Here is a 12,969-nt window from a genome sequence, read left to right on the forward strand (position 1 = left end):
GAGCAAGACAAGGAATTGCAAGAGAGTTTGCTTGCATAGCCAAACGTCAGGAGAGACTACTGAATTGGTCTTTCACAAGCCGCTTCTGTGCCTCTAGCTGGAGGAAGATGAGTCCCTTTTTACACTTTCTTTTTTCCTGAAAATTACGCATTTTATTACATCATCAGTGTGTTGAGAAGTTCCAGCCACAACATGATTTTGTGTAGAAAATGTTTCAGCACTCAATGTTTGGTATAATGGATCGAGGCAGTGGCTTGTAAAGTCTGATCTCCTGCCTCCACTGCTGAATGGTGCCAGATACTTTAGAGGCAGCCAAAATTGACTTCTGCACTTACTGCTCATTGGTGGGTCTTGTGTAAGTGGAGAAGGCTGGCATGCTAAGCAAGATCTGGTTTTCCCTCACTGAATGTGGGAATATTTGGAACTGGGAGTACTTTAGAGTGCTGTCTACACACTCACATGGTAAATCTTCTTCTTATGTGGGGGCAGTTAAACGGGTGTGAAATGATACTTGAGTGTAATTGTTTTCCCCTCTGCTTCTGTTTGCAGGGGAGGCGGGCTGGGGCTGGTCCTGGCCAGCGCAGGCTTTGGCCGCTTGACCGCCCCCATCATGGAGCTCCACAACCAGAAAGGCTACTTCCTCCACCACGTCATCTTCGCCTGCTGCACACTCATCTGCATCATCTGCATCCTGCTGCTGCCAGAGAGCAAGAACCAGAACCTGCCTGAGAACATCCCGGATGGGGAACATTACACTCGGCAGCCCCTCCTGCCACACAAGAAGGGGGAGCAGCCCCTGCTCCTGACAAACTCTGAACTCAAGGATTACTCTGGCCTCCATGACTCAGCAGCTGTGAGTGACGGCATCTCGGAAAACACCACTGCCAACGGGATGAAGTCGATGTAACTGGGTGGATTTTTTTCCTTCTCCTTTTTTTTTATTATTTTATTTCCCGTTCTTATATTTCTTCTCTTCCTTTTGTATTTTATTTGATGCTGTTGTGCAGGAGGAGTAGCACTTTGGGCAAAGGTGTTTTGCACAGATTTTACAAACCAGTGATGGAGCAGACACAAACTCTGCTACTAAAGCAAATTTTGGCATCTTCAACAGTTGTGCAGATTACTCTTGAAAAAGTTTTGGGCAAAAAGACTCATTTGAGAAAAGACCTGGCTGGCGGTAGCCCTTCAGAACTCTTTTTTTCCTGCCATTAAATATGTATATTTATTTTGATTTATTCTCAAGAAGCACTTTATTTCCTTTTCCTTTCATAGATCACAAAAATGAAGCCATCTTATAAGAGGTGCAGCCATTCCAAGAAAGAAACCATGGGGGGAGGGGGAGTGTTGTTTTCTGTTTTGTTTTTGTGTTTCTTTAAAGGAAAGAGGGATCCACTGCAAAGTTGAATTGATTTAAGACTTGTGCAACATTCTTCTGCCTGTCTAGAAAGTCCAAGTGCCCAGATTGCCTGCTGTGTTTGTATACACTAAAAAAAAAAGAAGAAAAAGCAAAGAAAACCTGTTGTGACTCAAGCTCTGACTGCATTTTAGGCAGCTTATATTTGTCTTTATAGCTCATGTGCACTTAAAAGTTACTTTCTAAATTAGTCCTTTTTTGTTTTCACGGAATGCATTGAAGAAAATCCTACCCAAACAAGCTGATTTTTCAATGAGAATCAGCCTTCTGCATTTTAAGAGTATATTAATCTATTTTAGGTGGTTGCCACTGGTCTTTAATAGTTACGTAGATGATGCAAATGGTTTGACTAATGATGCAAAAATGAATTTTGCCAAGAATGGCTATAATTATCAGGAGGCCCAGGATCTCTGACTGCTCCAGGAAAAGACCATAGACCAGCAGGGATAAAGAGGAAGGAGGATGGGCAATGACCTGTACCTTTTTTCCAAAATGCAGCACAGCAGGGATTTCTGCTCCTGGGAAATGACTGTCCTGGTATTGTCTTAAGTGTTTTTAGAACAAGGGTTTGGGTTTTCAATTTAAGTGGACAAACTGCTTAAATGACTGTTGGAAAGGAATGAATTTATAGCCTGTGAATAATGACTTACTCAGCTGTCTTGGGCTCTTAGAGATGTGTTCTGGTTCTGACCCAAGAATATACAATGAACTCACCCTCATTTCCCCACTTTCCCAACTGTTCTTGTAAGATTTTAGTTCAGGAAAAAAGTTTACTTAAATTGGATCAATTCTACACAAAGTGAACATCCAGTTTACCTCCTGCTGTGCAGATGGCACTTTGATAGTGGCCACTTGACTTCCCTCCTCCAGCCCCCAAACCAACTATTTCCTTTGGCCATTGGCTTTTGGTTCTCACTCAAGAGAATATCGTGAGAATCTAGTTCAGTGCAAGGACTCTGTAAACAAACAGCTTTCTTGCATTGTAGTTAACCCCCCCTGTTCTCCCTCCCTCTTTTCCTTTCTCACTCAGGCTATCCATTAGTGATTGCTCGGTAGTGCAGACGTTCAAACAGAGCAGCAGGATGTCAATGTTGTACTGAGTGTCCATATGATTGCCACTTTGTTTGATGTACATCTTGCGTTCATATGCAGGGGAAGTGCTCATTTTGCACTTTCCTCCTCTACCTTCCCTTCCCCTTCCTCCCTTGCTGTATATATTGTCGATTAACTGCTGTACCTAACGATTTCCATCCTCCATTAGGCTGCCGATGTCCTCTTACAGTCCCCAATAAATCAGAGATCCAAGCTCCCTGGCAGGCCATGCAGTAAAGTAGCACAGCCTCAGATGCTAACGGATGCAAGGGGACAGGTAGACCTGCAGAAGCGACAGAGGTGGTTGTGTTCAGAGTAACAATGTTGTCCTAAAGCTGCTAATTTCCACAGAGGATGATGTGGACATTTGGGTTCTTCTTGAGCCTGGTAAGAAACACTGGACCAGTTGATGGTAGTTTCGCCCAGAGTTACACTACTGGTTTTTTTCAGCTTTGCTAGACTTGCTGTGACAGCAAGAGCCTGATCTTCCTTACACTCAAGTTTTATTGTCAGGCTTGAGTGCAGCTGCTTCTTTTTGTTCTGTGCCGAGACCTTTGCAGTCTGTGTTCACCTGAGGAAAGAACCCCACCCTTCCCCACTTGTGCAGTATTCACGTGCCAAATTTGTGCAATACTTCTTGCCTTCGATGCGAGATGCTTGTCGCAAGCCACACACATTCGGGGATGAAAAAAAGGGGTTCATGACAAAAAATTGAAGAAGCAAAACAAGGCTTCAGGGAAGAGAAAAAGGGCCTGAGAGCGGAGAAGGTGCAAGAGCAGAGGCAGAAAGCAGCGTCCTGCCATCCAGCGTGCTGTGGAGCCAGTGGCTCCTTCCTTCATGGTCTTCTTCATGGCCCGTGTGCTCAAGCTGCGGTACAGCTCTTGCAGACCATCCACAAGCCTATAAACCCGGCTGCTTCCAGCACTGTCAGTGGTCCTGGTGAGCTCACCGCTGTTGTCCACAGCGCTTTATCGTTTCCTATTCTGGTGGTTGCTCTCCGATGACAGACAGGCACAGGGAAAAGAATAGTTGTTTAAACATGTCAACATTTAGATAGTACATACACTAGGTGACAGGAACATGCAGCAATTTTTTTTTTTTTTTAAGAAAAAAATCTTATGAAGTTGATTTGATTTGCTGCTTTTTCAGTTTTTTGCTTGAAACCAGGTAGTCGGTACTGATCTGCAATGAAGGGAGCCCCAGCTTCTCTAGTTGGTCTGGCCCTCTGCCTCTGTCATAACAATAAAGCAAAAACTAATTTCCTGCCTTGGCAGTTCCAGTTTTGCTCCTTTTCCTGAAAACATGAACACTTCTGCGATGATTATGTTCTTCCACACATGTTCATGGAGTTGGAAAGCTTTCACTAAACCTATCTTGTATGGAGGAGTCAGGTACCAGGTGATGCAGCAGGGCAGAAGGGAAGCATGGGGATGCTTGCTCTGCCTTGTCAAGTCCTGCAGCAGGACAGGGCTCTCAGCTGGGGTCCCAGCCTACTGCACCATTGGCTCCTTGGCCATGTCTCCTCTGCAGCCATCACCAGGAAAGGCTTTTCTCAGGCGGCTCTTTCTGGCCACCACAACAGGGGAAGCAGTCCAAGCTGTCTTGTCCGTTTTTGGCCTTTTTCTGTGAACCTTCAGTAACCTCTAAGCCCATCAGTAGATTTTTCTTTGGGTTTACCATTTAAGGGCTTTCTCCATCTTTGTAAGTTCAAACAAAAATGTGAAGTGACATTATGCTTGATCTTGGGGGGTTTGTCCCCCTTTTAAGGTTTCAGTACTGCTTTTGTTGCCAGATACACTGTAAATGGATAACGACAGTCACCTGTTTGCAAGTGCTTTGTGGCCACTCTGAAAGGGGGTTGTGTGATTTACTTTTGGGTTTCACTTAGCAGGCTTTTTTTGTTGTCATTCTTTTTAGTGCAAGTATTCTACTCAACTGTTGCCACTTCCTGGAGCCAAACACTTTATTGGTCACCAAATTGGAAGCAGAAGTGCCATTAACTGAACTCTGTGAATGTCAAGTCAAGTTGCGCCTGTAGCTGGCACATAAGACAACACTATTGAGTGGGGGGATGATCTCCCCCACTGTAACTTTATTTTATTTTATTTTATTTCTTAAGAAAAAAATGAAATTACAAACCTCATTTTAAATGTATTGTGTAAAATGTTTTGGGAAAGGAGTACGGTGTGTTTTGTCTAGTGGGTGAGATCTCCCTCCCCATTTCAGTTTCTGATGAAGTTTTAAAGAATCGTGTTACTGTATGTTTTGATCATGAATAGTCTGGTGGTGCTTCCTCATAGCACAAGCTTAAATCACGTACTGAAAACAGTCTTACAAGCTAAATGTCTGCATGATGTTACATCTGTTGTACCTACTGAGAAGAACTTTGTATGTAAATGTACAGAATAAAATGACTTGTCCCATCAGTTTGTTCTCCCTGGTCTGGCTCCCTTGCAGTGACTTCTCAAACACCAAGCAGCAGCTGCTGCCTCAGCACACAGCCCTACCCTGCTCTACAAACAGAATGAGCTGTTTGTAAATTAGGCTAATTAAAGCAGCACATTGATTTGCAACTAATTATCCTTTATAGTCAATTACAGAAGCATAGTTGACTCTGTTTCCTGGGTGGTGTAAATTAGAAAGAAAATACCCTTCAACAGTTGCTTTTTGCTATTCTGATCTTGAACTGTGGCCAAGGACAGGCAGCTGTTCCCACCAGGTAAGGAGGGGCCCTCTGCACTCACACCAAATCTGACACATTGATGCCACTGGGGTTTCTAACCCTTTTGGACCAGAGAAATCAGCAGCAGTTGAGCTTTCTACAGCAGCAGCCTCCCAGTTAGTTTTTAATTGCTGATTGTGGCACCACAGCAAGGTAAATTCATCACTTTTCTGTAGGTGCTTAGGACAGTTGTCTAGCAGCAGCACTAGCAGTTTCAGTTTGTATCAGAAGCTGATGCTTGTGCTTGAGTCAAAGCTCAACTCAGAAAGAAAAAAAAAAATAACCTGGGTAGTTAACTCCTAGCTGCCATCTCATTAGACAAAACAGCTCATGGATCTGCCTTCGAAAGGATACCCATCCTACCTGAAAGCAAGTCCAGGGATGAAGCAGCAGGATGTTTTTCACTGGTGGTCATGGTAGTAGACCTCTCTGATTTTATGTATATGCTCAATTTACATCTGATGCACTTCTAGCAGCCTGACAGAGTTATCTATTACTCCAGAAGTCAACTGGTGCTTTTTCCTTCTATGTAGTCCTCAGGGATGCAAAAATAACCTTTGTGAAACCCTGCCACTGTTCTTAGTGCCCAAGGGATGGAAGGAAATCCAGTGTTTAGCACCAGTACTACAACCAAGAGGGGCTAAAAGGAGAAAAGTAACACTCATGTCACAGCTTTACCATACAAAAATGTGGGGTTTCTTTATTTGAACACTAAAAGCTGCTATATTATGTTCAGTGCTAGTACATAATAGATTAATTCTACAGATAGCATCTGGAACTGATTTCCCATCGGATCCCAGTCCTGCGTGCAGGCCAGACACCACGGGCACTTTTACAATGATCATCATCCATTGCAGCATCCATTTGCTATCCTACTTAGCAGGGTAGCAAAAAAAAAAAAAAAATTTTGCTTTGAAATTGAAAATTCAAATTCTGTTTGAAAAGAAAATTCAAGCCAAGTGTATCTATATTTAGTAATAACCACAATTCAATCAAGATAATAAAATAATACAAAAGAAATATACTAACTTAATGTCAGTGTGAAAATTGCAATCAGTTTTTCTGAAACAAAACCTTCATCTTCTTTTACAGTGATGTGCAGTCAGAACTTCTCTGGAAAAGCTGTCATTTCTTCTTTGATCCTGTTTTCTATGAGTAAGGTGAAATTGCTGTCTGTGTTTTGAAGGTTGTAGCTGACAAATATCTGCTTTTTCGTCTTGCTGGCTAAAACACAAAACAGAGTAGTCAGCCACAGTTTATTCTTATATAAAAGTGATGATGGTATTGAGCAAGCCTCTTAAAAAGCTGCATCATGTAGATTTCTAAGATGATGTTCTCCACTCCTGCTGTGCTGAGTGCAGTTATAAAGGAATAGCAGAACAAGTCCCTGACCATTGGGGTATTGGGCAAGACTTTGCACATCACAGAAGTGAACAATGTAAGACTGGTGACTGTCAAGTTGTTTTTGACCGGACGCAAGACACTATTAGTCACTGGAAAGCCTAGCAGTGCTTTTAGTGGATTTTTGGACACTTCTTAAATATCTTACATTGTAAGTGAAACCACAGACTGTACTGGACTCTTAGCACTGAAATTCAGAGCTGGTAAAATCTGTGCTGTGTAAAACATTAGAGGGAAAGCACACAAGAAAGTGATTTGGCCCCAATTAATTAAGTTCTGTTTTATTATGAACCCCTTAAAAGGCCCCAAAAAGCTATGCACCAGCTCTGTCAATTTTGCTTACTTTAACCTTTATTCACAGTGTCCATGAATGCTCCAAGAGGCTGGAGAGCTTTGGCTGAACATGATGAAGCCAAGCACAAGTTCCAGGCTAGTGTAATGATAAGTACCTAGAGAGAGGTGCTACAAAATTAAGAGCTGCTTTCCATGACAGAGCTAATTAACAGTGACAAATAAACCTGTCCAGTGGGACAAGAAGACTTAATTATCAGAGTAGAAGAGATAACACCAAGAAGTGTTTTATAAATAAAATGGCATCCTACTTAGATTTTACCACAGTAATATAGCAAATTTGTGGCTCTCCTTATATATTACTGAAATTCAACTTTGTGAAAAATGTAAGCACCATATAGGAAAAATAGGAACTAAATTTAAATTGAGTTGTGTAAAATAGAATACAAAAAACAGTATTTGGGTCACGAGATATTCTTGTCAGGGAATGAGCTGGGAGCTAATGATCCCAGACACAAAGCAGACTGTTCTGCTGAATATTCAAAAATATCATCTGAATTTTTAAAACTTCAAAATAGAGACATTGGGGCTTCTAAGATCTCAACCCTTCTTAAATAGGAAACTAAATAGTTAACTACAGAAAACCCATATATATGTATGTATGTACGTATAAAATGTAGTTAAACAACTCCTTAGAGGCATTTTCATTATGCAAATGAATTTACTATTATTTTCCATTCTAACAGGTTACCATCTTCCTGACTCAGTAAGTAGAGCTGCTTCTGAAATGCAAGGACTCATTTGCGTTTTAAGACTTGGCACTACAAAATGCTGATATAATGCAGCGTGGTGCTCTGATTGCAAAAATTAGCACCTGGCACTAGATTTCTGTGGTATAAAGCAGCATGTTTTGTAAGCACTAGTGCTTCATCATCATGCCCTCAATGAATGCAATGCTAATTCTGAACTAATTAATACCATTATCCTAGCTAACAAAACTATACAGTGCACTGCAGTGTCAAAACTCAACTCCTTAATTATGTTTGCCTATAGTCTCTGGGATGCTGTTCCAGTTCCCAGGAACAGTGTGAATCTGCGAATCCCTCTGGGCTGCCTGTGCCAAGGACCTCTGCTCCCAGGGCTGTGCCCCGGCTCTGAGGGGCAGTGGGACCTTTTCTGTCCCCGCTTCCTGAGGATTCAGTTGGACATGTGCACTCTTGTGGAAAGGACAAAAGAGGGCAGATCTTATGCCTCCATGGAAGACCATCTGCAACTTCAGAGTAAAGCAGAAAACTGTAAAGGACAAGGTTAACCTAAAAAGCCCTCCAGCAGGTCTGCTTCCTATGCAGCCTGGTCAATAACCCCTGTTCCACTGGCTCTTCAAAGTGGAGAAAAAACATCCTTGACAGCCATTGTCTGGGATATGCTGAATGCCAGGAGAAAACTACAGCAGCACAGATCCATTCCTACAACTTCATGTACAGGGCAAAGGCCCAAATCAAAGCTTGGAGAGGAGCCCAGCGGGAGCAGAAGAGGAAGAACAAGTGTTAGGTGTAAGTTTGTAAACTATTCATGCTGCAAAAGAGGTGGTGGAAATGAACAGCGCCCAGCTGAGAAATACTCAAGGAAGAGGTTGATGTGATCTTCACCAAGAATCTGCCAGTCCCCACAGAAGGAAGATTGGCACTAATCAGTACTAATCAGACATGGCACTAATCAGTACTGCAGCTGAAAGCACTGTGATTTCAGGATATGCAGGTGAGGGAGGCACTAATGGACAAGGACTTCCTCAAGAATTGGCCTCCAGCATCCTAAGGAAACAATCTTAGAATTCGGGTTTATTGACTAGTGAGACACATCTTGTGCCAAAGCAATCAGGCAGAGTGCTGGGCAACAGTCCTGCACCTCATACAAGCAGATATAAATAGATACACGTAGAAAGGGGAATAGGAATGAGGCATATGTGTCTTCAGCAACAGAAGAGAAAAAAAATCGGAAATAAGGAAGGAGATAGAGCCAATACACGAAATGCAGCTGTCATGGCTAGGACCCGTACCAAGCTATAAAGAAAACAAAAGGACAATGTGTGCACTGATGCACAGCAGCACTGAAACTCCTGCTCCAGGACAGGAAACCTGACATTGCAGGAACACATGGCAGATGATGGAATGCAACTGGCAAGTATAAGAAATGGAAATAGTTATGTGCAAATGGCATTGCATGCTAGTCCTGTCAGTGCCTGTGAAGACAAGAAACTGCACGGAAAAAATGGTGACAAGCATGGGGGAGGGGAGGAGGGGGAGGGAAAAACTGCCTGCCTGAAGGTTACCACATGTCAGGATGGTTAAAAAGGCTACCTCGGAAGTACAACTACAAGCCAGACTTGGCTGTGAATAGCATCCCTGCTATTACAGATTTTGTGAGAGTAACAAGGATTTAAGTTCCCAGAGGAAAACTAAACACAAATATCAGCAAAGCTGGGTATTTCTAGCTGAGATGGAACACAGATTCCCTTACCAAGCACTTTGTGAAACAAAGACACAGGGATGCTTGTTGATGATCTTGCAGATCCACTGGTCTCAGGATAAATAAATATATAGATAAATTAATAAATTTGGACTAAGTGACCATGAGTTGACCTAAACTGCTGGACTGACAAAAGCCAGATTAAGTACTAAGGTGTGGGATTTCAGAAAGATGTATTTCTTTTCTCAGAAGCTCAAGTGAAGAGCAAGCACAAAATTATTCAAAGCCAGAAATGTATTATTGACTTTCCCCTTTGAACCAAAGGTGAAAAAGCTCTATAGGCCTTCCTCAAAATAATATACCTTAAGCAGGATCACACAAGCAAGAACGGTATATATAAATAACATGAAAGGGGCTGACTAGCAAGGAAACCTGCAACCCAGTGGATAGATGGCATGGATACAGAGGAAGATGGCCTAAAAGGCTAGCTGGGCCACAGCTGGCTCAGAAGTTTAAGATGAGATAACAAAAGACACCTACAGGCACAAAGACAGAGAAAATCGGAAGGTGCATTATACTCCAAGGATAAAGAGTAACCTATACACCAGTGCCAGGCAACAGTATCAGTTCTCAGTAACAAAGCACAGGAAATTAGTAATGGAAATAATGAAAGCACCTTAAGGAAAAAAAAAAAGAAAAAAGACAGCAAAAGTGAGACGACTCACTAGAATAAAAGTCAAGTGACTCAGGCAGCCTCTGTCCTAGAACAATGAGAGAATTAATGGAAGAAATGGCAAGTTATTATGAACTTCTGCTATGACACATGTAATAAATCTTTAAAGAGTGAAGATAGCAAGCACATGTACAAAAATCCCAAAAGGAATGTGGGAATCACAAAGATAACTTAGAGCTGTCAGCTGGGCCCCAATGCTACACAGAAGATTAGAGCAAGATTCAAAAGAAACGAGTGACAAGGAGACCAAATGGAAAGTGGACTAAACTATTACACTTTATCCAAAGTAAATCCTCTCTGACTACATTTTTACTAACTGACTTCCTAAGGATAAGGCACTAATTACAGATAAAGAAATCATGTTATCCAGTACCCCATAAAATTATTGCTTAAAGCGGAAAGGCTTGAACTCAGTGTGTAAAGAAAATGGTGCCACCAGGGTCGACTAAAACAGTGTTTATTAAAAGAGAAGTTATTGTGAAGAAGAAAAGATACTAGTACTGTTTTTCAAAGATCAGTCTTGTGAGCAACCCCTTTTTATATGTGGCCGTGGAGGAGAAGTAGGTGTAGACTCATGGAAGTGCCTGACAATACAAACTCAGGACATACTGCCTGAAATGGAGATCAGCACACAGATCATTAATAATTCTGTGGCCTTTCCAACTGAAACAGAAGACGTAAGGTGAGATTGAGCAGCTCAGCATGTTGCTTTTAAAACCTGGTAAGAAGCACATCAGCAGTTCACCAGTTGGAGCTGCATCAGCCACTGGTGGGTGATGATGAGCAACCAGCATGACACAGCTGTCAGAGCTGTGAAGGTGCTAGGATGCATTAGGCCGTGTATTTTTAATCTTTTTAGTACGGACATGGGAGTTTGCAAGCTGTCATTAAGATTCAGGATTTCAGCGACTGCAGTAGGTGTAGCATGCTACACGTGATTGAAAAGGAGGCATCCCGAGTGGTGCCCTTTAGGGTCAGTCAGATCAAGCACAGCCATCTGTGAGACAACCCTGGACTTCCCAGGCCAGAACTTCTTGGAATGTGGGGGCTAAAAGGTGCTAGATGTGATGAGGACTGGCTTCATCTTAGGTAAAATGCACGTGCCTGGCATGACGGCCACCTCGCCCGCAGCACGGCAGTGTCACAGGTTTATAGAGAGGAGGTCACTTGAAACTCAACTCCACAGGTGCAGCATGTGCTGCTCCTGCCTCGCACCCACAGCCAGGATAAGGATATTAAATAATTCCCTCTTGATAGTGCACAACACGCCAAGGCCGCTGACTCTGGTGCCGCAGACTCATACACGGAAGGAAAAAAAAAAAAGGAATCGGTGGATTGGATGGAGGCTGCCGCAACCTGCAGCAGTGGAGGCTCTGCGCCCACCCAGCCCGGGCTGGTGGCTCAGGGCCACCAGAGAGGCACGGCCCGGTCCCGACCCGCCGGGGCGGCTCCCCCGCACCCCCGCCCGCCCGGCCGCCGCGCCCGCACCTACCCAAGCGCTGCGCCAGGCAGGAGGAGGCGGTGTCCGAGGGGTCCCCCAGGAGCGAGGCGGCCACCGGGATGCTGTCCTGCAAGCGGAGCACAGCACAGGGCACGGCTTAGTCCCGGCAGCGCGGGTTAGGGGCGGCGGGGCCACCCCCCAGCGCCGCGGGGCTCCGAGGGGCGGCCGGGACCCCGGCAGCGACACTCACACGGGGGCTGCACATGGCGACGGCCAGGCTGGCGAGGGCGGGCGCAGCGCCCACCCAGAGGAAGAGCGAGTCCCGCAGCCGCATGGCGTGGAAGTGCACCCGCTGCTCGCCCAGCTGCCCGCTGAAGTCGTGCAGGGCGATGCCGCCCGCCGCTGCGCCGCCGCCCGCCGCCTCCATCGCCGCTCCTCCCGGCGCGGCCGGGCCCGAACACGCAAGGCCCGAGCGGGAGGCCGAGCCCGGCCCGCCCCGCGGCCCCGGGGAGGCGGCGCTCGCCCCGCTCCGCCGTGCCCGCCCCGCCGGGAGGCACCGCCCCCGTCACCGGCCCCGCGCGGCCGCCCGTCCCTCCGGCTCCCGGGGGGTGTACGCTTCCCGCTCCCCCAGGGACCACCCGGACACGCACACGGCACACAGATACGCACACCGGTGCCCGCACCCCTCTCCCTGCACCCCCCTCCCCGGGCCACCCCTCCGTCCGTGCACAGACGCCGCTAGGACGAACACGCACGCCCGGCTACAGCGCCTCGGGAGCGCGCCTCCTCCGTGCCCCCTACCTCCTGAACTCGCACTCCCCCCGGTCGGTGCACACCCCCTCCGTTTCCCACTATTCCCCTCCCACTAAGACACAGCCCCCTCCCCGTGCGCAGGCACCCCTCCGGTGCACACCCCCTGTGCGGGAACACACCCGCGGCCCCGGTGCGCACCCGCTCCGTGCACGGCTTCCCCGGGGCTCACACCCCTCCGGGCGTTGCCCCGCTCCCCGCCTGGGAGAGGGATAAAGCGGAGGCAGCTGCAGGGATGGGGAAGCCCCACTAGGTGGCAGGTGAATCCCTGCGTGCGGCGGCGCGCCTGGCACTGCGGTGGCTCCGGGGAAGACACCCGAGAGGAGCCCCGGAGTTTGAGGCTGAAGGGAAGGGGATGGAGCGGTGCTGTGCAGCCTCGGGAGGGGGAGGAAGGTCACGGCGACCTTGGCTTCATTCAGCTGTGGGGTTTTCAGCATTGGGGATCTACAAAGCGAGTGATTCGGGTTTGCATAGCTCTGGAGACTATGGAGCCGTGAATAATTAAAAGGCCTATTTTGGGTGTGAATTTTGTGCTCATCACTCTTTCAACCGGAGCACAGTAAAGTCGGTCATTACTGGAGAGGATTTTCAGTAACTGT

At 46.0% G+C, this 12,969-nt stretch overlaps 2 protein-coding genes across 4 annotated transcripts in view; one reads left to right on the forward strand and one right to left on the reverse strand.

Annotated features, from left to right (window-relative positions):
• Positions 1 to 4,932, forward strand: part of SLC22A23 (solute carrier family 22 member 23) — a 109,742-nt gene extending 104,810 nt beyond the window's left edge. For 2 of the 3 annotated variants that reach the window (XM_048310071.1, XM_048310080.1), the window contains one exon: positions 550 to 4,932. In XM_048310071.1, coding sequence (XP_048166028.1) covers positions 550 to 907 — 358 coding nt within the window. In that variant the 3' untranslated portion in view covers positions 908 to 4,932. The remainder of the gene's footprint in view (positions 1 to 549) is intronic. The other variant, XR_007204930.1, reaches the window with a different exon arrangement.
• Positions 4,933 to 5,901: 969 nt separating this feature from the next.
• On the reverse strand, positions 5,902 to 12,063 carry PSMG4 (proteasome assembly chaperone 4). The gene is made up of 3 exons (XM_048310115.1): positions 11,811 to 12,063; positions 11,612 to 11,687; positions 5,902 to 6,452 (listed from the first exon to the last, which is right to left on the reverse strand). Exons 1-3 carry the CDS (start codon positions 11,985 to 11,987, stop codon positions 6,331 to 6,333), a joined length of 375 nt encoding a protein of 124 aa, XP_048166072.1. The 5' UTR covers positions 11,988 to 12,063; the 3' UTR covers positions 5,902 to 6,330.
• Positions 12,064 to 12,969: the final 906 nt, after the last annotated feature.

This window comes from Corvus hawaiiensis, chromosome 1 (genome assembly GCF_020740725.1).
Source record: "Corvus hawaiiensis isolate bCorHaw1 chromosome 1, bCorHaw1.pri.cur, whole genome shotgun sequence".
Taxonomy (NCBI): domain Eukaryota; kingdom Metazoa; phylum Chordata; class Aves; order Passeriformes; family Corvidae; genus Corvus; species Corvus hawaiiensis.